This window comes from Halictus rubicundus, chromosome 2 (genome assembly GCF_050948215.1).
Source record: "Halictus rubicundus isolate RS-2024b chromosome 2, iyHalRubi1_principal, whole genome shotgun sequence".
NCBI lineage: Eukaryota > Metazoa > Arthropoda > Insecta > Hymenoptera > Halictidae > Halictus > Halictus rubicundus.
In genome coordinates this window covers 18,497,070-18,524,032 of record NC_135150.1, presented here as the reverse complement: position 1 = coordinate 18,524,032, position 26,963 = coordinate 18,497,070, and the positions used below count along the sequence as shown (strand labels likewise).

At 40.5% G+C, this 26,963-nt stretch overlaps 1 protein-coding gene across 1 annotated transcript in view; it reads left to right on the top strand.

Annotated features, from left to right (window-relative positions):
• Window positions 1–26,963, top strand: part of Rsh (Rap GTPase activating protein radish) — a 179,189-nt gene that overhangs the window by 141,500 nt on the left and 10,726 nt on the right. The window contains exons 10-14 of the mRNA XM_076803554.1: window positions 14,858–14,960; window positions 18,159–18,331; window positions 24,610–25,072; window positions 25,466–25,862; window positions 26,428–26,662. Of these exons, the coding sequence (XP_076659669.1) occupies window positions 14,858–14,960; window positions 18,159–18,331; window positions 24,610–25,072; window positions 25,466–25,862; window positions 26,428–26,662 (1,371 nt within the window). The remainder of the gene's footprint in view (window positions 1–14,857; window positions 14,961–18,158; window positions 18,332–24,609; window positions 25,073–25,465; window positions 25,863–26,427; window positions 26,663–26,963) is intronic.

The following is a 26,963-nucleotide window of genomic DNA, read 5'->3' as shown; positions in this document are numbered from 1 at the left end:
TTGCCCGCCGAGTTTGATCGTTCTCGTTGAAAATTCACCGTTTAGGTGCGCGCGTCACCACCGCGGGAAACGCGTTCTCGTGTCATAATTTTTACGAGACCCTGTGATTGTATCGCGCACACGCACGGAGAATGATGCTCGGATATTGTGTGCTCGTCGGCGATGTCGTTCGAAATTAAAAATTACGTCGCCTTTATTCCACGGAAGAGGTGCTTCTTCATTTAACGGAAAAATCATGACGGGCAAATGAACTATTATAATATCAAGGTTAATAAACAACGACCTTTATTTCGCTTTTGCTAGGCTAGAAAAAATATATCAATGAAAGTACGGCCGTTTAAAGGGGAAAATGGAGCGTAAAGTTGACGTAAAGTTCCTATACAAGGATTAAAGTGTGTACTCTTAATGAACAAAGGACAGGTGTGTAGATTTTGTTCCAGAAGATACAATAATTTTTAGAAGCCATATACAGCTGGGATTCTAATAAAATTTATTTCTGCTTGGAAAGCGACCCTTTGATTATTCCTGCGAAGCGTACGGAATTTTATTTTTAATATTAAATCCACCCCCGCCGGTCAAACGAACGGTTTCGGATTTTTTTACGACGATTAAAATTATATAGATTCCGCGGGAGAGGTTTCAATAGATTTCTTTGTTTAAGCTCGTGCTTTCGAGGACCTCCGGGATGGTTTCTCCGAGGGAAAGTTTCAAGGGTCGCAAAAAGGAGCAAAATGTAAACGACCTTTCGCAGTTGACGGCGGAGAGAAAGAATTCTCGCCAGGGATAATCAAGGGGACAGATATTCCCGAATAAAATTAAAAGTTGGTTACGGTGAACCGGCAGAAGAAACGTTGTAATGACTTCCGGCGCGCCCGGAGTTATTCGAACTTTTCTGCGTAACGAGCGTCTCTCGCCGGAGGGGAAGCGCCCGCGAATTCTGCAGGAACTTACATCGCCGGGTAAAATTTCGCAGCAAAAAATATATCGTTCTCTTTAGCGGGGCGAACTTTCCTTCTTATCGTTGATCCCTGTCCAAAGAACTTGTAGACAATCGCCCGGGAACACTTTGCGACGCATTATAATAAAATCGGATGACGCGCGGTTGCACAAATACTTTCGAACTATTAGGGGGACCCATAAGTAATCAATTATTTTGACATCTAAAACAAACTTTGTAGTAAATTCAAGTTTTTATTTCTTAATTTATTATATAGTCTCCATCATTATCAAGGACAGTTTACCATCTTTCAAATCGATTGATCTTCAGAAGGACGCCGCCATTTTATTACAGGGTTGTAAAAAAAAATTAATACTTTTTAAAATATTTTGAACAGAAGCTGCTTTGCCGAAAACTGTAATAGAATACGTGTTTCCTCTTCAACGATCGGTACAGAACTAAAGGCAAAACGAATTCTTTGATTACTTATGATTGATTACTTATGGGTACCCCTAATAATTCACGACTTTCCAAATAATTCAACATCGTACAGAACGCGGCAGAATTTTCCCTTGGACACAATGATGCATTAAATTAAGCTGTACCAAGTTGCAAGTTAATGTGACGATCTGAACTTTCAGTGGAGAAAGCAGCAATCTTTTTATTGTGTTAGGAATTTGGAAAAATCTGGCCCAACTTTTGTATACACAACAAAATGTTTTGTCGCACTGAGTTTTAGTAATACTTAAGTTAATACATTTTTATAAAGTAAAGTAAGGAGAAATGATAAACGAGAAATAATTTAGTCTTTTTATTAAGTATTCTGTTGTACGTCTCAAAGCGAGTATAAATATATTCTATTATATTTACATAATATATTCACTTTACATATATTCAAATTTATTCTCAATTCCAAGGAAAGCTACTGTTATTTTATTCTTGTGCACTGTTCGGCTCAGTTTAACACAAAGGCAGATTTTTACATTGAATTATAAATTAATAGAACATCAACAGTCCCCATACATTGCACACAAGAGTAATTTCTCCATAATAATTTCTCTCCAGAATTGAATTTCAAATTTTTAAATCAGATTAAATTTGTAAATCGGATTGGAATTTATTATCAAACTGCCAACTTTCCAGTGCAGGGCGCAAAGGTTAAGAAGAGAGTAATTTTTGTAAAACTCACCGTTCAAAACGCTTCAGGAGCATGGTGCGATCACAAAGCGCGAGGTCGGTCGAGAACGGTTCGAGAAAAAGATTTTCTCCAAGAAAAATTCGAAGATCATTCTTAATTCTTTTCCTTTCATCGTAAGACACCGCCTCTCGCAGTTGCTATTATCAAAGCCGCGTACCTCCCGCGAGAACTATCATTCGTCCAATAGCATGCACTCAACGGAACCGAAGGAGGGAAGGAAAAAAAGAAGGAAAAATGAAATTGCCCTTAATTCGCGAGCCACAGACTAATGCAATCCTCCGGAGCGGCCTGGGTGTTCGCGACTCCATTTCGAAAATTGCGTCAGGCTCTGCTTCCGCATTCTCTCCCACTCTCTCAACTCTTTTGCTCCCCCCCCCCTTCTCTCTCTCTCTCTCTCTCTCTCTCTCTTCGGGGTACGGAATAATAAGGTGAAACATACTCGTATATCCTTCGCGGCCATTCTTGTTCGTTGTCGATCCCTCAATCTCAATCGCCGTGTGCGTTGCCCTCTTTCCTCAGCGGACCGTCCTCTCGACGGATTTTCCTCGGACCCCTTCGCCTGGGGATGGAACTGACACGGGGACCACTCGAATTGATGAATCGATATCGCTGAACAACTTGTGACATGCTATTCTGCCATACTAACAAACCCTGTTACCCAAGTGGCCGCCTCCAATTTCGATCAGGCTCGAAAAAATTGCCGGCGCGAGGGGGGTGAGTCGTAGAGCAATGGCCCACTTTTTTTTGTTTAGAAACGTCAACATTGCGAATTCAAGCTCGAGGGACCGTAAATATGTACCATTTTGTTCCGGTATAATATGACGCTTTTTATTCAAAAAAATAAATCTGATTGTCCGAATCTAGCATTGTCCAATTAATATTTACAACTTGCTAGCATTGGTATTTACAAGTAGAATCATACTGGTGACCCTAGTTTTTATTTTGTCCCTAAAACTAGTCCCTAGTTTTTATTTTGTAAGGAACACGACGATTAGTAACGATTCCTTTGTTACTCGAATTTTCTCATTATTTGAATTTGCTGTAAGAAAAGTGGTCGAATACGAGCGGTAGATTTACAGGCAAGTATTTTTGTATTTCATTTTATAACAAGAGTTTGTAAAATACGTTTTCGAATTCGGCATCGAAAACCAGACCAGTCGTATATCTAAAGTTCCTCTCGAGAATTTATGGTTGCCGAGATAAGCGATCAGACATGGTTTGCTACCCCAATGTTGGGGGCTGCTCTCGCCCCTTGAATATGAACGATTCTAAAAAAAATACGTGAGGAATATTTGCGAACATTTTCAAGGTATCGCCGCTTATAAATAAAAGAAGAAGTATTTTACGTTTCAGTGGGGGACGGGGAGGTGACGGGGAAGGGGTGGTAAAAAAAAAGTTGAAACGAGGATCGCTCGGTTCGTTTCCTTCAACCACTTGTGGACTCGGGTACAATGCGGGCGCGAGGACCGAAGACGGAGAAAGAGGAATTACCGTGCGCTCTGAATGGAAATTCAATCGAACGGCCTGATCGTATTATTTCCTAATCTAACCTCTTCCTCCCGGGCCGAGCCGCGTGACGCCGACCTAATGGGCTCTTAATCGAAAAATGTTAATCGAGCGAAGGGACGCGAGCAAGCGATCTCACCGTGGGATTTTTTAACCCCGTGTACGCCGGATGTCCGCTCGTCGCGCGACACCTTTGTCGGATTCGCTCGTCTCCTCCTCCTCCTCCTCCCCCCCCCCACTCTCCCATAACCGCAGATTATTCATGGTCGTCGCCGTGAAGATTCCTTCTTCGTTGAAGTTGATTTATAAGCGTCTCGCCGCGAGAAAAACGCGACCGATCATTCTTCTCGACGTCAGACGGCGATAAATTGCCCGGGCCGACCCCCGCATTGAGTTGTACTACTGGTTTTGCTAATCCGCTCAACGGATTCGGTCGAGACGGATAAAAAGTAATTATTGGAAGTTCTGTTGGGTTAATTTTGAATGTTGCAGTGGGTACGCGACTATTGGTTGAGATTTTTGTCTCGAGTTTTACTTGTACACCATTTTAAAAAGTATTTAGTATCCATTCCAGAACAAAATATGAAACAAGATGCAGACAATAATTTTTTTAGTTGTTCGTTAAGAAACATCATCTGCTTTCATAATATTTTTTGGAGAAATTATTTAAAGAAGTAATGTAAGATTTTATTAGAGTTGTATTTTTCAAGTATTTGGTGCAGATATTCAAGAAATTGTTTAGGAGGACGTTTGTTCCAATAAAAAGGATAAAAAGGGTATAAAAATTTAATTTATTTGGTAGCTAAATAAAATAATTCGTCTGTCTTCTTTTATACTCTGTATTTGAATAAATATTTCCACAAATAGTGTCTCTAATTTGAAGGAACAGTGTCGCGATATTTTATAGAGTTGATTAAAAATCGTGAGTGCTGCCGAACAAGTTAAATCGCATTCCCGCTTTTCATTGAAAATTACTTTTGTCTTCTGTGTACGAATGACGACCTATAAAAAAATCGCTTGCCAGCAGCAATCTAAGTATAAAATTCATCAAAATTGCCGTTCCCATATTTCCGAGTAATTGGTTCAATAAAAATCGAGCACAATAAAATAATCGAAGCGGTCACCGTGAATTGATGTCAAAAGAATAACAGGCGCGGCGCGGCACACGAGCAGATAGAAAACAGCAAATCGTTTCGCAGAATTCCAGCGAAACCGAGGAAGGTTCGTCGGAAAAGCAAAATTCCAATTACAGAGCTGGCATCGAGAGAAGAGAGAGAAGCTTTCGCGTGTTCCCAACGTATCGCAGTTATCCGCTAACAAATTTTTTATTCGCGAGAACGCTCGTTATCTTTGCAAGCACAAGCGACGTTTCGAAAAGTCCGTGTAGATATCTTGCTCGTCGCCGATCTCGAAAGAAAATTCCTCAAGATAACGAAGCTTCGCCGAGGGTTGCACGCGCCGTTGGAAGTAATGAGCGCCGGGGTCAAACTTAAATCCGAGCGAGAACGGGTTAACGTCATTACCTTCGATTTCGTCGTGCCGAGGAATCCGTTGTAATTGACATCATCGGTTTCATTTTCCTTTTTCCCGTCTCTCTCCCACGTGTTCGCGCGTTCTTCGGGGTTACTCGCCGTGGAATCCCGTCCTCAATAACTGGCCGAAGAGTGATTATCATTTTCACGGGAGCCGGCCGTAATCGGCGAGCGGTTCCGCAATTCCAGGAATTTCATTAGTTTCGATAAGTTCAGCCCCGGCCAGTTCTCTTCCGACCGTCTTCCGTCATTAATTCCCGACAACGCGGTCGCGTTCATTACTAATTCCTATCTAACACGCCAACCTGATCCGGCCGCGGATCGATCCGATCGAGGCCGTCCCATTATAGTTAGAAACGTCCTAATTGCCCGGTTTTTATGCGACGCCTTCCGCCAGTCACGTCTCGTATCTGGTTTCCCCTGGGTCGCGTGTCTGTCGTCTCGCCGATGCCCAGATAAATATACATAAACTATGCTATCTTCGTGATAAGTAGACTGCGCGGATCTTTATGCATTTATAGCAAAATTGAGTAGACAAAATTTGAAAATGTAGGAAAATTTCAAATGTCAATGTACTATCTCTCATCTATTAAAATTAACATGTGAAGAAATGACATTCCACTGGGTTTCTATTTCTGGTGATCGACGCAGACAATTTTTATTTTGCATAAAGATAACAAACGGGATTCTTATAGACAAAAAATATGCCATTCTAATCTGCATCAGTGTTCGATCCGAGATTCAACGTCTGAAATTTTAAAGTGGTTCCGAAAAGTAGTTGAGCACTAAATTTACAATTTTTGAGAAATTTTATACTATAATAGGACAATAAAATTCGACTAATTTGGAAGCTTGACGCCACTACTTTCGCAATCTAACGTTTAATTATGTCTTAAAATGTTTTTGCATCATGTAGCAGATAGGGAGCCGAAGACACGTTGCTTTTCAAGAATGATACTAATTTCTCCGAAAAACCGAAATGAGTTCGAATAATCCACAAACAATACCGAAAGATGAAATTAAGTTTTGTGACATAGTGTAGGAATGAACAATATGAACAGAGAATGAATGCGATCATTTACAGCACAATTGAAGCACATTATCGGATCGCTTTAAGCAATAACTTTTTCGTTTTTGGTCGACGAGGCGCAATCCTGTCCACAACGATTTTCTTCTGAGCTGCTACCGTCAAACGAACGATATCGCTCGACGAACGCTGTTAATTAACTCGGGAACGGTAATGGCGAACTACCCGGACCGTGATTCCGCTCCGAACCGATCAAATAAAATTGAAACTCGAAAGTTCGCTCAGGCCGATCGCGAACAATTGGTTCAGCGGTTCTGCAATTGGCACGATACGTCGTGGATTGCTAGTTCCTGTAGGTTTTTTTTTAAATGAAATTTGCAATTTTTCGATGCGGTCGATGGAACACAAGATTCCCTAAAATTTTATTCTTCTTGCATTAGTTGGATCACTTTAATATCTTTATAAAGTTACTGTTTATTTTTGGAAAAGTTAAAAATTTATTGCCTGTGCACCTACATTTATACTTTTAGAGTGTCGTTTATGAAAACACTTTTTAATTGACAAGGAAATTCTTTGAGAGAAAAATAAAATAAAAACTTATAGAATGTACAGAATTTATATTTTTAGAGTCGTTTATGAAAACATTTTTTAATTGACTAGGAAATTCTTTGTAAGAAAAATAAAATAAAAATTTATTCCCGCGGTGGATTTATCTTTTCCAGGCAGTGAAATTATTATTTTGCTATTATATGTATTTATACTCGAGAATACAAAGATTTTGAGATTTCATTGAAGTATTCAAGATAGGATCCGCATGATTTATAAAAATCCGATCGACCGCTGTTATCTCGGTTGAAGCCGGCGCCGGAATAATATAAACATTCCATTTAAAATATATTCAGTGACCTTAAAATTTCGAAAACTTTGACCTTACGGCGAACGATCTTTATCCCGATCTTATGAATATTATTAGACACACGTAATGACATGTAAATCTGACATTTACAAGCGAGAACGCGGTACCGCATTATAGGTGATTTTTATCATTGTGAACTTGGTATGCAAAAAGATTGCATTGACTTGCTTTCGGTAGCGGATTTTGTTCTAAAAATATTGGATTTCTAGAACGGGACCTCCGTGTTGCATAACTGCCACGTGAAAGTCACGGAAAATTAGTGCTTAAACATATTTTCAATTTAATTTACATTTAACATTATACCATTATTTAAAATATTTTTTACATTATTAAATTTGCTTGTATGTAATAAATTACTAAACATCTTAGTATTGTACGAGTAAATTGCACCATTTTCATATGTATAACACGAAAAAAAAAAATATATTCGGAAGAAATGTTTCGTTTTGGAGTTCAAATAGCTTCGAGTGCAAAGGGTTAATAACTGCAAAATTTGTGTATGGAAGTGTCCAATTTAAAAAATTACAGTTTAAAATTCTTTAATCCAAAAACGATGGTACCATATTTTAATGTATCTCTGTAAAAGCTGACGAGAAAATGAAATTTTCGCAAAATTCAGATGAAAAGTAGAATGTAACAAAATGAAAATAAAAATTGCTTAATCGGAGGAACAAATATCGGTGCCCATAGGGCAGCGAGGAGCAGCATTTTATGGTTGGAAAAAAAAGAGGATCCGCTATCTGGACGTTACAAATGGATCGTCCGGTTCCCCCACGACAAAATAAAATAGCATGATGGGTTCGACGTGGGATGGAAAAGCCGAAGAAAAATCGGTAGAAGCGCCGCGTGCACACGAGACAGTCGTGAATTTGGGTCTAATTGCGTTTCACACGGTGAACACGGTTTTAATTGCATTCGCCGCGCCAGTTCAATTTTACAGGGCAGTCGTCCCGGTGCGGCGCCGCGCGTCGCGACGTGTTTCCATTTTCACGCTGCTCGATTCTCGGCCTGTGGGCTTCGGGGCGAAAGCCTCTTTCTCTCTCTCTCTCTCTCTCTCTCTCTCTCTCTCTCTCTCGATTCTTTTCCTTTTTTTTTACGAGCCGTGACAGATCCCGCTTTCAGACGCCGGAAACCCGAACGCAGATAAGCCAGCTGGTTGTCGCCGGAGAGAACCCGCCGAGGTTAAAGCACCGATAAACCGGGCTTACGATCCTGACGCGCGTGCTCCAGTCGCATAACTTCTTTTTTTCTTCTCTCTCTCTCTTCTTACTCTTTCAGAATCGGCCCCCATCCACCCCCGCGCCAACATGACTAGAAATTATTAAAAGAAATCGTTTTCTTCGGCGTCCACGGAAAACTCGTTCTGCTGCGACTGCGAAACCTCTGTTTGGTTGTTGCGCACAACATTTGCAATCTTTTTAGAACGGAACTATGCTCCTCATAAAGGCATTCGTGTACCCACGACCATCGCAGAAAACATTTTCAGAGATTTCTTTTGGAGATATTAATTTTTCTCTTAAATATTCAACGTCTTCCCTGTAAAAGCACACAACATTTCCGTTTTCTAAGGTTGCTTCAAGGGATTTCTTTTGGTAAAAAATTTCAAATTAAATTAATCAAAATTTTCTTTTTCAAACGTTTAACTGCCTCAGAGACTTTGCTTTTTGAACATCTTCTGTAAAATTGTCTGTGAAAGCATAAAAAAGCTCTGCATTCCGCAATCTTCGCTTGCTGAATAAAAAGGTCACGAATAATTAAGAACGTACATCAAGAGCAAAACAAGCAATTAATACTTTTTGGCTGTCGCGGCGTCGTCTTTGCGCAGAATAACATCGAAATGAATTTTCTCTTGTGCAGCGTGATTAATGTGTTATTCCTCGTTGAATTATGGGATGTTTAATGTACCGAGCGGGAAATAATTGCTGGGAGCGCGGAGTGTATTCAGAAAATTTGACGAACAACGTCTCTCTCTCTCTCTCTCTCTCTCTCTCTCTCTCTCTCTCTCGCCCACGATCATTCTTAAGTTCCGAGCACAGAAAGAAAGTTCCATCGTCCTCGACCTCGGCCGAGACTTTCATCGCGCATTGTTCAACAGAGCGCCGGCACAAAAAGCCGGGGAATAATCGTAATTTCCCTTGACGACGTGTTTATTGCGTCGCTGTCTCTTTACAGGGAATAAATAAGAAAACTTGTCTCCTTGGAGCTGTCGAAAACCAGCGGCCGTCGAGCACCGTTTTAACGAACGAAAATGAAATAGGGAACGAGGAAAACGAGGCTTTCCATTAAACGGGATATTGTTCGTTCGAAATCAATTATTTCTCTGTCTCGAAAAGGGCTGTTGAACGAGCGAAACGACTCTAGAATTTTTATTTATAATTCCACCTGTACGCTTTGTCCGCGAAAGGCTAAAGGTGGCAATATGTAGAAAATCGACCGCCATCGGTATGCAGGAAATGAGTTTCCGGACCTCGCTAATTTAGTTAAAAAATCCAATATCCGCCGGCTTGATACTAAAATGTTAAAAATGTGTTGTTCAAAAAGTTTCAGAAATAGTATCGCACTTTTCATTATTTTTAACCTTCAGAGGGCTGGGAAATGGCATAAGCGATTCAATTTATTCCAAGAACCAATATGTGTAGAAAGGAGAAAAACCGGAAATTTTTAACTTTCTAATATGTACTACCTGAACCCCAAAAAATAACTTTCCGGCTCTCAACAGGTTAAACAGTAGTCGAAATGAAATTAGAGAGACTCTACTTCGATCTAGAGTAGGTTCTTGCTTCGGATAAAATGAAAAAAGAAAATTCATAAAACGAGAAATTCAACCATTTTTCTCCAGCCATACAGTGAACATACTATATAAGTTAAATAAAACTTGAATTGAAAATGCAAACTATGTTCCTGAAATTCGCATTTCCCATGAAAAAAAAATTCGCAACGCAGCCAAACCAAGCGAGCGTTAACCCTTCGCGCTCGAACGTAGGCTCGTACGCAGAGGAGCACAGAAACACATGGTTTTGTTCTAACGGTCTTATCGATTGAACCCGGGGCCCGCCTAACCCCCAGAGCTTTGCATTAACAATTTCCTGTTACGCGTAATTCGTTTTTTCTTTTCCCGGTTGCAGTCCGAGCGGAACGTTTCCGGGCCCGCGCGAGGCGTTCCCGTTCCGCGTAATGTAATCGGTACCGGTCGTCGAGAAAAATTTCCCGTTCCGTTGAATGGACCCTCGTTATTCGAAATCGAAGAATCTGCAGAGCCGTTTAATGGATTGCGTTCCGCGCGATCTATTTGCTGCCGCGAAAAGAAGGACAGAGAGGAAGTTCTTCGGCAGAACTGCAATTAGATCACCCTTATTATTTCCCTGCTCTGATTCTACCCCTTTGCTCGCATTTGCTTGAATCTGATTGAGAATTCAATTCAAACTGCAATTCGCAGTCAATTGTCTATTAATCTTTAAACACGGAGCTCTGGTACACGTTCCAGAGACAGAGGTGGCCTGAACTTTACAATCCCCCCCCCCCCCTCCAGCTTGTAGTACCTACACGTTATTATTAAAATGGGGATCTTTATACAATTGTCAGTATTCGTAGACAAACGTTAAATGGACCCATATGAAATCTTATTTTCAGTGGTAGTGGTGGATTTAAAATAGAAATTGTACAAAATTCTGTCCAGTTTTATACAGTGTGTCTCACGAACTCTGCCCACTTGAATATCTTGGTTATTTCAAACAATACGAGAAAATGTTACTTGCAGAGGTTGTGGGGTTTAAAAGTGGTCACTTGTGTTTTCTAAAAGTCCAATCTACGTCTGTCCAGAGGCCAAATTGCGAATTTCTACCTCATCGTGGAGTAATTTGTAATATTCGGCAGAGAACTCGCTTTCTGAAGCAATTATGACGTCACAAGATGGCTGAGAGATTCGAAAAGAAGGCTCTGGACAGACGTAGCACAGACATGTACAAACACGGTGGTATGTATTTTTAATTGATTACTTACTTATTTAAGACGTAACATGTCTAGAAAAGAAGGCACAGCGTAACATAGCGTGACAGTCAAGGCCAAATGCCTGCCGGCCCCCTTAAACCCTAAAACTTCTGTAAGTGACATTTTCTCGTATTGTTTGAAATAACCAAGATATTCAAGTGGACAGAGCTCGTGGAAGACGCTGTATTTTAGAATTTTTTGAAAAGAGGAATTGTCTCTAGACGTGGAATAACGTCCGTATACAAGGCGTCGATCGGCCGCTTTTCCATCCCCGCTTCTTCCCGTGTTTTATACTTAACGACCGCTCGTGTCGTCGAGGGGTGTGGTCTCTACGCTCTGTTCCCAGCGACGCCGTAGCCACCATAAAGAATTCCAGCGCGTGCCGACCACGGAATTTTGATATCGGGAGGCTCTCGTGACCGTGCGGAGCCATGCGTCTAATTGCGCGCACGCACGCACGCACCCACGCATCCGACGCACGTGCTCTCGCGCGCGCGAGACGGCCACCATAGCTATCGTATACGTCGTCACCGCCCTCGACATGAATTATCGGTCTCATAGCCTGTCCACTTACCGCCGCTTGATAGTTCGCCGCTTGATAGTTCGCCGCTCGTAAGGCGGAACGACGCGACGTAAAGCCTCGTTCACATTAGTCAAGTTGTTTGACTTCGTGACTCGAGAGGCTACGGAGAGGCTACTTTATTAAACGCGGCGCCGCCGTTGCTCGCTTACCTCGAAACCCGACGGGCTCTTTCGAGTCCGGCAGACAACATTTGGATTAATGCTAGGTTTTTTTGTTAGCATTCGATGGAAAAAATAGTGACCACTTTAACACCAAAGTTACCAGGTCATATGGCCGGTCTCAGACTTTTTATTCTATACTGCTGAAACTATTAAGACTCTCTCTTGGGAAATAGTTGAATAAATTCCTTCATTCTATTGTATGCTATAATTAGACCGAGGATTTTATGCATTTATAACATAAATTGGAGAGCACAGTTTAAAGCAGTGGACATATTGAAAAGATTTAAGGGCACCGGCGTGTTGGTTTTAGCTTAATAAAATAATTAAAAGAAGACAGAAATTTTTATTTCCTGTGTCTTGCAATCAATGTAAATTTTTTTTATTTTGCGTAAAGATGCGCGGTCTAGCTATAATAAAAATTGCGAAAGATCTGGATAAATTCAATCTTGTCAGTTGTATGAAACAACTCATCCGTTACACGTCGAAATCCGTCCCGATAAATTGTCTTATATCGAGAGAAAACTGTATACGGTTTGCCCTCAGTTCTAGAGAGAGATTTTCCATTTTCCAAATTCCACGCACGCACCGTATCGCATATTTTCCGACGAACTGTACTGTTGTCGTTGTGTGTTCGGCCAAGTTCCGTGGTATTTTATTGATAAAGTATTTGCCAACGGTGTAGAAGAAACGCCCGCGAAGAAACTGTCGATCGAGCTCGAAGGGGATGAGCCGAGCGAAATTGATCGATAGGATAACTGACGGGAGAAAATGGGACCGACGGGAAGCACGTCTCGTGTTCACGTTTGTTCCAGCCACTTTACGCGTTTATTCGACGGGCTTGGTTCTCGTCAGGTGCGAAGGGAGCCTCGAGGTGATGCTCCTTTAGAGCTGCACTCGTGTTATTAATAGGAGACCGTATAGAGGGCTCGGAAATCAATCAGCGTGACTCCCTGGGTCTGAAAAGTTTAGAAGAACACGAGATGTCTCGGTTAAATTAGATCACCTAATTGTCCGCCTTATTTTACCGTTTTATGAACAAACTTTGTGCGAATTTCGAGAGTTCAGAGCTTAAAAGATTCCCAGGCTGGTCTATAGCCTGCTAAACAGTATTTTCATACTGTCGACATTGAACTGTGTCAATTTTACGTTAATACGTCTTGTAGAAAAATTTGCAAAAATTTACAACTCCAGTAGATATAATAAAACATTTATAAATTTGATAACAGGTTCAGAGAAGTTAATTTTAATATTCCAGGAAGACATTAAACGTGCCAAATGATTCCTAAAATGTTGATATTTTATTATTTATGTTGCGCAAGAGTAGGTTACACCGGGGAATATTTTCTTACAATTATTAACGACGAACTGTTGCTAATTCAAAAGAAGGGAGCAAGCTTTGATGGACAGAGCGCACCGAATTCCAATGAATTATGGATGTAATTGGAGCTTAATGGAGCCAGAAACTCGGAGAAGTTCCGATTGCAATTTAATTATCGTGATAGTTCTGATACCCTATAAACGAAACTTCCATCAATTTAGGATTAAATGATTGAAACACATTCTACTGAAGTTACGATTAATTTAAATAACCGTTTTATCTTCATTAGAAGAATTTTACTCGGGCGGGCGCCCCGGCGGGGAAACTTTCCCTGTATCTCTTACTTATTTTTTAATATAAAGCCTTCTTTTTGCACTACTGCTCGCTGAGTAACACATACGAATTGCATAATCTCTTATTCTTTTAATTATAAGACACATTTCTAAAAAAAAATGATCAATTTCGTACGAAGCAAGTAAGTCAATTTATTGAATTTAGTTTAAGACAAAGTAGAAAATGGTTCCTTTTCACACATGCAATTCGAATTTCAAAGGCACGATTGTGCGAACGAATTGTGACAATTGGGACTGCTGATTTTACGTATTGGGAGCATATGTTCTAACAGGAAGTAAAATATTTAACTTAGGGTTGATACAACTACCTTAGATACTTGTTCTTTTGTCCATCGACACTCGTTCTTTTCTATATTGTTTTAAAAATTAGCTCAGGAAAATATAAATACGAATAAGGTCCGCAGTCCATGAAAAGAGCAACAATAGTACGGTAAAGTCTTGATCTAAGCCGAACTCCGCTGGGGGGGGGGGGGGGGGGGCACACCCCGCGAGAGGTCGTAGCTCGAGCTGCCTCAGTCGCCGAAGTGTTATAGTAAAGTGTAAACATGCCGCGTAATCCTACACCGGGTCGGATATATCGGTGTGACCACTACTAATCCAATTACAAAACTTCCTTATTTTTCATTATTTTTTGTGGGACTTCCACCAACTTACTAGTGGCATTTTTCTGATTAAAATGACGCTAAACACGATATCATTTGTGGGACTTTCGCCAGCTTATTCGTGGCATTTTTCTGATTGAAATGACACTAAACACGATATCAGTTGTGGGACTTTCGCCAGCTTATTCGTGGCATTTTTCTGATTGAAATAACACTAAACACGATATCATTTGTGGGACTTTCACCGAATTATTCGTGGCATTTTTCTGATTAAAATGACAGTAAACACGATATCATTTGTGGGACTTTCGCCAGCTTATTCGTGGCATTTTTCTGATTGAAATAACACTAAACACGATATCATTTGTGGGACTGTCGCCAGCTTATTCGTGGCATTTTTCTGTTTAAAATGACACTAAACACGATATAATTTGAACTGTATTTAGTGGTTTAATCGAGGGTGTGTAGTGCGCCTTCGGCCGCGCGGTCCATGTTTACAAGCGCTGTCCTTTTCTACGTTCGGTGCGGTGGTCGCGGTCACAAAAAATAGCCCTGCACGATCTACGTCACGGACCCGAGGATTTGGCTTGGATCAATACTTCGCTGTAGCTCTAAAATAAAAAAATGTTCCTTTTCGAAGAAAGACAAGCTAATAAAGCGTCCTTTGGTTCAGTCGAGGCGACGTCAACTAGCATGAAATATTTACCACTGTACCTGCTACAATTTATTGTTTCAAGAGCCGTCGCCGTTGTACGACAACAATCACTACCATGAGGAATGCCTAAAATGTAACAGCTGCGGCCTGAACCTCACGGGGCCGAAACAGAAACAGGCTAGACGGTGAGTATCAGAGAAACACAACGGTGTCTGTTGCACAGGGGCAAGGCAATATCGTTGATACGACCGTGCCTTCCCCCCACCCCCCTTAATTTCGTCGGACAGCTGCTTTAATTCTCTATTTATTGAGAAAACGCCACGGTTCGGTCGGGCAATAAATATCCCCGTTTGCTATTTCGCGCGAAGCGGGTCCTGAGAAAATGGGGATCATTTGTATTGCGCCCTCGGTGCCTCGGCTCCGAAACAAAACTCTCGATTATACGCGGCTAAAGTGATTTTAACCCTTTTAGGCTCAAGGTAACGATCCGTCGTTACCCTGTTACTTGCGGGAAAGCTCGCCGTAAAGCTTTACTGTTATCGCCCTTTATTTCCGGCGAACTTTTACTTTTACCGCAGGATTCTCAACCCCTGTACACGACCCTCCGGTGAAAATTCACGTGTTCTTCGATTCTGTAAATCCTCCATTTTCTACGATTATATTTCAACGATTTCACTCGAACGAGTTGCAGTGAATTAATTTATAGCATTTTCCTCCCCTATGAACTCTTCTGCATTGTTTGGAAAAATTGGACAATTATATTTTGAGAATTAAATCGCATTCTTAGCTCATATGCAATGTTTATAAGCTGTTAATATTAAATTCTATGTTAAATCTGTATACTTCTGCAAGAAAAATTATTATTGAAAACTATTAACCCTTAGCACTCGAATGGCGACTGTAAGACACCACTAAAAATTGCTGTATTATTATTCAAAATACTTTTTAAATTATTAAATTTGTTTGTATTTAAATTGCACCATTTTTGTATGTATGACGTGAAAAAAAATATGAAAGAAATATTTCGTTTTAAATAGCTTCGAGTGCAAAGGGTTAAACTATTAAACTACGAACTTAAACTGTTAAATTATTATTGATTATCATTGTTATTATTGAAATTATTATTGTGTCCGCTTTTGCTTTGCTCTATGTTGTACAAGTGTACTTCCTTCCTTTGTTCCATCGTGGAATACAATTTTTAGAGAATCGTTTCAATGCTTTTGTTGCGGAAGGACACCGAGGATTAAAGGAGGACTTAAATAATTAATATTCTTCAAAGAGGATTAATATTCTCCAAAGAATTAAGGAAACAATGGAGCATTTCTTCAAACAATGAAAAATACAAGTGTTCACTTTTTATGGTCATTCGTGCAGATTTAATTGTATTCCTTGCTTAAAATTTTCTGAATGAAAACGTTTGTATGATTTTGCTTGAAAAAGTCTTTGAAGATTTCAGCGATCGAAAAGCCGAGATCGTTAACCGTCTCCGGAAGATAAACTGTGCTATTATTGTTCACTCGTGTTCATTTTTACCGACTTTTATTTTTATTCGACAGTTTTTTTATTCGGAGTTTTTATTCGACAGTTTATTCCCGACTGTAATATAATGCTTTTTCAGAGAGAATTGTCACGGAACGTTGCCGACCGCGATTCAATCAGTTAAAACATCCGCCGGTCGTAAAGTTTGGAACGCGCATCACGCCGGCTCCAGTAATTTCCATCAGTGCGATTAAACTTGTTTCGCGTTTGTTTTGTTTCTCTCTTTTGCCACGGGTGTTGTTGTTGCTGTCGTTGTATAAAATTGATGATTCCGGGCGACTATGGCGCGGGAGCCCGTAAATTTTTGCGAAACTCGAGAACGATCGAGTGTAACTCGACTTGCTTCCGGGTTTGATCCACCATTTTATTTTGTCTGCAAGCTAAAATTGCTATGCTAATTTTTTAATTAATTCTTGGAATATCACTACAAAACCGAGCTAACAAGCCTTTGTTCCCCAGACGATTGTGTAAAAATAATTTTGTTTGTCAAAAATCACAAGCGTGCTGCATTCTTCTCTGTTTTCATTAGTTTAGGTCACAGATTTTTAAAATTTCGTAAATTTAAAAAATATTTAAGATCTAAAAATGTTTGTTATTAAATTTTAAAAAATTCATAATTGTAACGCCTGCATAGAGATTGCATTCAAGATAAACAAATTTAATATTTAAATTGTACTGATAAAAAATATTGCTTCGTAAAATAACAAATCAGTTCGAATATTTTTCTCGTTTTGAGTCTAATTAATTGAGCTGTATAATTGCTGTTTAACGATTAAAGTTGAGACCACCCACGTCCAGTTTAAGTTCGAGGAATCTTTCGAGCGATTTTCTGATTAATTAATGATTCGAAGAACGGCGAAGATAGTAAGCGTATTAGCAGCTCGATTGCCTGGAAAACAATTTGATTCGATTCGTGATTCGAAGCACTCCTCTCCCGTCGTACTGATTTTAATTGGTATTGCGTGAATCCGGGATAATAAAGGATGATAGACGAGATAAGAGGGTCGGCCTGATCCAATAACGACCGCCGTCGGGACGCCACGGATTCAATTTTTATCGACCGGATTAGACTTTCATGAAACTTCCAGACGATTGTTTTCGCACTACGATAATGTTTCCACGAATTCCAAAACTATTATTATTCTCACGAAGTCTTTAGAAACTCCGTTCGCATTTCTTAAATATTTTCACTCCGGCAACTTCCGTTTATTTCGATTCTGGAACTTTGTTTCCAACTTGCACTGTTCGAGGCTCGAGACCTTCAAAAATTGCAACTGAAAATACAATACAAAAATTACAATGAAAATAAGTTGAGCAAATAGTTAACATTATCAATTATAATTTTTGGCATAAGAAACTATAATAGTTAACAAAGTATTATTTGTAGCTTAATTACGAATATTTGCATAAAACATGTTGATAAACAGAGGACAATGTCGCAACAACATTACACACAACAAAATATAATAAAAATGTAAAATATTAAATATTAAATACAAAATATAATATAAGTAGAAAAGTATAAGTTACTGTCAACCATTTGAAATACTATTTTACACAGTCCTACAAAATAAGTCTCACTATTTTCAATATTTTCTAAATAGAATACTATTTTGTAAATAGTATTTCATAAACTTTTTCTTATAAATAAGATAATTTATTCGCATGATTATAGGTATGCTTTAAAAATAAAATAAACTATTTACTATTTTCTATTTCAAATACTATTTTGCCCAACACTGGCGGTAACACAGCTGCAAAATTGTCCTCGCACAGAAGGATCGAATGACAGTGACGGTGGTCACTCGAATGACAAAAAACGAGTGATGAAAATGGGTTCGCAGGTTCAAGAACCAAATACTTTGTGATCTACACTTCGCTGACGTGGCGCTGATGGAGTGCTCGGACTTCATGCAGCAGTTGCGCAGCTTCAAACCACAAAGTTTAGGCTGCGCAGTTGCGAGAAGAAAATCATCGAACACGCTGATCTTCCCGTTGCCGCCGCAAGCGTGCACAGGTAGGGTCACCGAGCGATCTATAGATCAGTCCTATCGTACGAAACTCCGTCTCGAAATAGGCCGAGAAAAGGGAGGAAGGAAAACCGGGGAAACTTTTTACGGTCGCGCGTATGCATGGGCCGAAGCTACAGGTGGTTCCTACCAGTTTCTTGCTTCCATCGCGGTTCGGTGTGTGTCCTATGCGAGGGAACTATGCGAGTGAATGGTAACTCGGCTAGATCGAATGATCGCTGCGCGAAACGGATTCCCGAACGTCGAGTGTCTGCTAGCACAATTTATTTCTGCTACGGAAATTCACCGTGGGTAATCAGTGGACTGGGAATTTTATGCACTTGTGGCAAAAATAAATACGTCAAACGCAAGTAAAAGAACATTTAAAAACATCTTGAAAATTCTAACTGCAATGTAGCTCCGGTGTCTCGCAGTTAATGCAGACAAATTATATTTTTCATAAACATCCTCAGTCTACTGATCAGAAATATTATAATTTGAACATTTACAATGTTTACTCTATATATGTCCCAAATGCATAGTCGATAAAAGTCCCAGAACTATCCCCACTGCCGCGGGGTATATCTCGTGTCTCCTGGACGATACTTGTCAGTGGCTAGACCCGTGTTTTGGACGTGTATCGAGTAGAAACTGTACCGCGTTTGAAAATTGTTCTAGAAATGCTTGGTTTAAAAAAATGACGCTGCGAACGTCGGACAATTATGATTTAGAAGATTGTACATGCGATACGAGAGCGAAGGATGCATAATTTCAGCGTCATTGTTGGCATGAGTGCTTGCGAAGGAAAACCAGCGTGCCTAGCTCATTAGTCGTTCGGAAGCTGACGTTTATCGTCACTCGTCGTTGCGTGTGTCGGCGTCGTGTTGTTATATTGTTATAATTAAATTTAAATACACTTTAACAGCATTCGAGTTACATAATCGTTCGATTACCACGTCACATCTATCTGTCGTCCTGCACGCATGTAATCTCGAAACGAAATGGACAACTTCCAGCTGAACGGAACCGCGCAGGAAACGCGATTACGAGTCTGTTGTTTATCAACTTGTTAATCGAATGTCCCTTTAAAATTCTTGTATTAATCGTATTTGTACAATCGATGTCATGTATTTCGAGGAATTGTTATTGCAGTTGGATTGTCTAACTTTAACACGGTGATGGAGCATAGATTAGTCAATACCAATATTTTTAGAAAGAAATTATTGAAAAATTGAAGTTTGAAGCACCGAAACGCAGTATAATATAGTGACTCGATTTACAGCAAATGTTCTGTTATTTATCGGTTTGCAAGAAAAATCGGAGATTGCGTAAATTTTAAGTGAAACAGCGCGAGAAATGTTGGAGGTATTTACAGTGATTTCTCTGTGTATGTCACCGAGGCCTGAGTATGTGTTGTTGACATATATCGAGAATTCACTAAATTAGGTTTGTATTAGGTTGTTGCGCACGAAATACACGATGTTTAATAGCAACTTTAAAACAACATAACTTCGATGTAAAACTTATTTAACATTGTTAAAACCGACATATTCTGTCAATTGTTCATTGGAAAAATCAAAGAAATTGGAAATTGTTGATACAATATTTTCTAACTACTAAATTACTGAAGCAGAAAAGAAATTTTTCAGTTGCTCCTGATTGTTACAACTAGACTGCGGATCTGTATGCAAAATAAAAATTCTCTTCATCAATTGCGACAAATAGAAACCAAATAGAAAATTCCTTGTCCCTATAATAATTTTAACGATATTGAAAATAATCTATTGTCATGCTTCAAATCTGATAGTCCTCCCACTATTTTAAATTTCATCTACCCAATGTTATGCATTTATGAGAAAAATGGGTAGGCGTATTTTAACACAATAAAAACATCAGAAAATTTTTTAAACGCTGTTACATTATTTTCAACCTATCAAACGTATTAACCCATTTGCATCATTAGCGTATATATACGCTCAATTTTCCTGGTCACTATCACCGGAGCGTATATATACGCTTAATTTATTTTTTCTTATAATGCTGAAATATCAAGTTCTTTTACTTGTCATTTTTGTACTTAAATATAATTTAAAAAAAATGTTTGGTGATAAATGCCTTCTTTTCGTACTTCCTTATGATGCAAATGAGTTAAGAAAGAAAATATTTTTATTTTGCATAAAGATCCGCAGTCTGGTTATAACAGATACAGAAAATGTTTATTTTGCACAAAGACCCGCAGTCCAGTTGTAACAATCTGACCGGAACGTTTTGGAACATTTGCATTCGAAAATCGGACAAACCGTGTGCAACGATCTAATGCTTGTTTTCGAAAAAAAACTGCGTTTTTGTTCGAATATTCCGCGGCGAGAAACGCGAATGGAAAAGTTTGGAAAAGGAGGGGGGGGGGGGGCTGTTAATCAAGCCGGGCAATAAAAACGCGGGGAATTTAATTTGACGCGTGTTCACTGCTAGCAATACATCCGCCACCGGCCGCAATTATAACGCGGCTCTCGAAACCAGCCGGAGGCACGTAATGCAAACAAACATGTTTTGCATACTCGAGTCACTTGTTGTTCCGGACGGAGTCGGCGTTTGCTCGGCCGGAGATCGCGTTGTTCGCTAATCCGGGGAAATTAAAGTATCCTGGAAGTTGTCGGGCTCCTCGAAATTACGAACACGAGCCCGAGGAATCTTATTTAAATAATCCCCGGGCGCGTTAAATCGTTAATACTCGGGTTTTCACGCGGATGTTCGAGCTCGTGTCGAGCTCCGTTTCGATCAAACGTTTCCATTCCTCGTTCATGGACGGCTTCGAAACAAGATCTATTGTCTTCTGGAATCGTTGCAAGCGCTGTGCTAATTTGCAAGAGCTGGGTGAAATTGTTTCTGAATCCGCGTCGAAGGTACGGAGGTTGTAATTGGTTCGTGAAATGATTGTTGAAATTGTTGGAGCAATCGGGGACCTCTGGCACGATAAAATGCAAGCTAAGCACAATTAAATATTCAGTATAGTCAATTACCACTTTAACTGCCGAACCTCAAAAATTCCATGAAATCAAAGTAAGTTCATTAATGAGATAAAAATTGAAAAAAAATTAAGTGTATGATGTTGAGTAGTCCTCCAACTTTCCTGAATTTTACAGACCCTAAAGGTACAATGAGTATATTAACGTAAAAATTCATTTTAAAACCTGGACAAATAATTCCGTCACCCACGTATGGGTGACATGGCAGTCAACGTGTTAAAAGGAAATAAGAACATGAAAAGAATAATACGTTTAAAGAAGTACTATTTCTTGAATTTGTTGGTTATTAGCTCTATCATCTTCCATGCGTTTGTAGAGGAGGATCGAGTTATTAGAGGCTATTATTTGTATACGTTAAAGCAACCAATTTTTTAGTGAAAAATTATTTTCAATTTTGAGAAGGGAGGCTTATTATAAGACTAAGGATTTCATGCATTTATATAAAAAATTAGTCGATTAAATGGAAAACTGTAAAATCATTTAACTAATTTAAATACACTGTTGCATTATTTCCAGCTTTTTGCTATTATCGAGGAAAGAAATAAATGTCAACAATTTTTACTTTGCACAAAAATCTGCTGTCTACTTATCATATTTCTGAGAAGTACTAATGATTGCAATCTGCAAATATATGTCCAGCAACAAGGTATTTTATTACATAAACGAAAAGTACGTTTCTGTGCTGAGGCCCCGATAATTTGATCGTTCGCTATACCAAATCTTGCAAGAAATCAAATCTTACCTATAAAAATCTTGCAAGTCAAAAATTTAATTCTAAGGACTCACTGCGAGGGCCTCGAGGTAATTTGTGCACCTAATAGCAAAGTTTGCGTTTTATCTTGCGAGAGGACTCGGGAAATCGTTCTCTGGTCGCGAAACAGGGCCGCGAAGGATCGGACGCTTTCGATCCTGACTTCCTGGCAAGAGGACGACCCTATGGGCGGCAGGGTCTTCGTGTTATTTCACCGTAGGGCGTCTGGTGATCCTCCGTGAGCAGTAGGGTCGCCGAAGGACACGGAGCAGGAGGAAACTGGAGCGGCGCGGCGTATCGACGATCGAATTTGCGGAGCACTATAGGCCATTAGTTCCAGCGCGAGGTAGCCGAGATTAGAGGGGCGGAAAGACGACTTTAGGGAGCCAGGATGAATGCACCCCGGCCAGTTCACTATAAGTTCGAATACCAAGCCTGTCTGCAAACAGTTTGGTGTTCTACCTTACAGTGAATCGACCGTGTACTGTCCACGAACGAGTCGAAAGCCTGAGGACGCCCGGAAGACGACCGTTCCCGAACAAGTGGGAGAAGATCTGCCGAAGAGGGACGCGAAGGACAAAAAGGAACGAGCTTCGGGAAAGGGCTAGCGTGGGAGCAAAGCATTATCGGCGATACGTGCCTAAGTGATCGCGCAGCGAGAGGAAAACGTTTGCGAGACGCTGGCATCCTTCTCTTGTTTCCCTTTCCTCCCTTGTATCCGTGAGGGATGCGCGCCCCGTGCGACCCTCTCCGAGGCGGATCGAATTTCTCCGTTAATGATTTCAAACCGAGGCGGTCTATAGTGATTTCCCAGCGTCTCCACGTGGCATCGGCAAACGTCTTTGTTTGGCCTCCCTCGCGGCGAGAAGCTGCGCGAACACTTTCCGCCCGTTTGTTTGTACTGCTCTCGCAGCGGGGAACTGAAGCTGATAGATTTATCGGCGCTGCGATAGTGGGATTTGAGCGATGGAGATGCTTAAGAGCCAAGACTCCGTAGATTTGCGATAAGGTAGAGTGACTACGTTACCGGCAAAAATAGGCGAAAAATGGTTTCACGTTTTACGAGAACGATCCCGCGTTTCTGACGCTACCACTACAACAACAACAATCCCACTATCGTCTGGAAAAGCTGCAATCGACCGCGTTCGTTGCGCTACGCTTCCCAATTGTAGACTCGAAATCACAGTGTGTATAGTGACAAAGACTGTGTATTTGTCATGAATGTACTTCATGGCTCATTTTTACATTCTTGTATTTATTCAGTATTTTCTAAAACACGCCATGTTTAAAACCCTCTTAAAAACAAGTTAATGTACGTGGCCCTTAAATCGCTCTCGTTTCTCTCCCGATTCAGTCAGGATGTCCCAAAAAAATATTTCGGTCTCGATTGATACACGCGAAAAAGCACAGTTACTAACTAAGAGGATGCTTAGAAAATAATAAATCCGAATTGATGATCGTTCATGTTGGGAAGAAACTTTTGGGACGACCTAATATTTAATAATTTAATGATTTGAACTGGCTACTAGAAAAATCGGATTTGGATAGAATGTTTAATACTCTGGATCAAAATTTACCCATGTGGATCCGAGTCCCGCCATTCGAGGGTTAATCGATGATTTGTGAGATCAGAGAAACTTTGACCCCGAACTGCTGAGCCTCAGTGAAAAAAATTATTTACACTAATAATAATGTGAGATTTTTAAAGTCTTCGTTTTTAATATGTGGACAAAATGCTAGGTACTGAGAATTTTTGTGTTTGTGAATTTTGTAAAAATTCATCTCGGCAGTTAAGGGTTAAAGGGGACGATTAATGGAGTCGATGTTAATCGTTTTTGTTTTACTCTAAGATACCGTGAATTTTTGTACATGTAAGATTAGCTGTATAATCTAGTTTAGAGTACAAGGTAAGTTTCGTGAATGTATAAGATCCCTAATCTAATCGAAAGAGCGAAAGAAACAACCTCGAAGGTAACCTTATCAAATTCTTGAGTAGTTTTAAGAAGAGGCCTCGTGTAGCGAGTAGAAATCGATTCTCAAAAATATTTCTATTCGATAGTGCTACTGATAAACCATACTCCATAATCATTTCATTCACAAGTTCGTACAGCGTAAAAGCATTCACCCAATTCACTAGTACACTCTTCAATTACGAATGCCACAATTTTCACGATTCTTCAATAACTTTCACTAAAATTCGAAATTTCAAATTTTCAGTTTCAGGTGCGCGCCAGCATCGAAACCAACGCGCTGAACAAATTCCCTTTGTGTCCACGATAAATATTTTTCCGAATAAAAAAAAATTCTCTTTGATCCTCCGATAGTGCGTCGAAGTACCGTAAAAATCTCAAGACAATTGTTCGCACGGTTCCCCGGGGAAAAAATTCCGGAAGATCGCTTAGTTTTCGGCTTATTACACGTGACTCGCCTCTTAAATTCCCGGATCGTTTTCGCGAGAACAGTCGCGGTCCACGGATTAAGAGAACTGTTGGAAATTTTCTCGTTGCAGAGGAGTTCTGCACAGAATTCCCCCACAACCTGGTGCCGACGCCCGGCTACTGGATCGAGTGCTCGAGACAGCAGATCCTGTCCGACACGATGTTGGACAGGAGCGAGAGCGGCGAGTTGGACCCGGACGAGGACCTCCGACGGCAGGACAACAACTATTGTTTCTACGAGGAGCCGGAGGTGACGGAGGCGGACGAGGTGCCCAGGAAGAAGACGACCATAGAGGAGCAATGGGAGAAGAACCAGGGATTCGAGCTGACCTCGGTCGAGCAGGAGACCTACGAGAAGTACTTCTACCAGAGGGAGCACTGGAACTACTTCACCGATGACGACGACCTCGGCCCGGTGATACTTAGCATCAAACAGGAGACGCTGAACAACCGAGACCAGTTCCGGATCCTCGTCAGGGCCATCAGCTACACTGTTCACGGCCTGATCCCTGCTAGCTGCGTCTTCGCCGATCGGTACTTGCGCGTTTCTTGATGAATTTGAATTTCTGTATGCAACAGGACTATGGCCATAAATATGAGATTAAAATAGAAGAAATCGTGTCACGATTAGCGAGAATTTAAATTGTTTGAGAATAATCATTTTTTACTGCTACAGCCAGGAAAATGTAAAGGGACCATTGAAGGAGAGACGTATTAACAAATACGTGCTACGGTTACAGTTATTGTGCAAAGTACAGATTGTGCTATTTCCATTTGATAATCTAGTCTTGCGATTTTTACGAGAGCATACAAATCTACAGCCTCGTCCCTGAGAGACTATGTTTGCGTATGAAAGATCAAGTTTGACCCCGGTAGCAACGATCGATGTGCTCGCTGTGCAGATTAATTGTTTGTTTTCGTTTCCAGATACAATCGAGAGGAAGTGGTACGCAGTCTAGGCAAAGAGGTGAACGTGAAGCCAGCTTTGACTCTGGGCCAGCTTCCAGACACGCAGGAGGAGTTGCTCAAGCTGGACCAAGTGTTTATCAAGTCCGAGCTGAAGGTCGGCGTGATTTACGTTCAGGAAGGCCAGTTCACCGAGGAGCAGATCCTCGATAACAACGAGAACTCGCCGATGTTCGAGGAGTTCCTGCAAATTCTCGGCGACAAAGTTCGCCTGAAGGGCTTCGACAAGTACAAAGGCGGCCTAGACACCATCCACGATCTGACTGGCCTGTACTCGGTCTATACAAACTGGAGGAGCATCGAGATCATGTTCCACGTTTCCACGCTGTTGCCTTATGAGAAGAACGACTCCCAAAAGGTAGACAATGAAGCTTCGAATCTGCGACTGAGGAATTTATTTTATTTAATATTTTGAGATACAATAATATCATGCAGGGTGTACATTTGAAAACTTTCCAGCCGAATATCTCGAAAAGTATGACAGATATTAAGAAAGTGTAAAACACGCGTCCAAGGATTTCTAGGGGGAAAGAGGGGTGGAATTTTCAAGGTCATTTGAAGGTCAAATTGATGGTCTTTTTACGTGCAATAAGATCCCATAATAAACAATATAGGTTTCCATTTGGAAAAGCAAAGTTGACCTTCAAATCACCTTGAAAACGCCATCCAAATAAAAAACTGATACTGCCCCCCTCTTTTCCCCTCGAAATCCTTGGACACGTGTTTTACACTTTTTAAATATTTTTCATACTTTTCGAGATATTCGGCTGGAAAGTTTTCAAATGAACAGCCTGGCCTGTATATTTTGAGATCGATGAGCGCCCTTTTGTAGGAAGAATTGTAATTGTAATATGATTTGTGTTTGTCATGTGGAATTACTGGGATAGTTAAATGTTTGAACGTTGAAAATTTGTGTTGTCCAGCTGCAAAGAAAACGACACATCGGCAACGACATAGTGTGCGTCGTGTTCCTAGAGGCTGACAAAACTGCGTTCAGTCCGGCGTGCATAAAATCGCATTTCCTGCACACGTTCATCCTGGTGCGAGTCAGCCCGAGTATAAAAAGGAAAATCACTAGATACGAAGTGTCTGTTGTAACGAGGGACGAGGTCGGAGCCTATAAGCCCTACCTCTGGGAACAAAATGTCTTCGAGAAAGGTAATAAGCGACGCTTTTACGACGATTTCTCGTTCCATTATCTTTTACGTTTTCTCAACTTCTCTTTTATTTTACGCGGCCGCGTTAAATGGGAGTCTTAAAAACGGCTAACTCCGTACAGAAACGACTTTTATTACTTGTCAGCCACCGGCTATCTTTAACACTTCGCCGCTTCTCCACGCGAAACTGTAATAACAATTTTTGCAACTTGATGGGGGCCACCTTGTTGAAGCGTTTGCGTTCGAAAGAATACATTATTGTCAGCAATATGTAAATACATTATAGACTGGAAAATGCATTC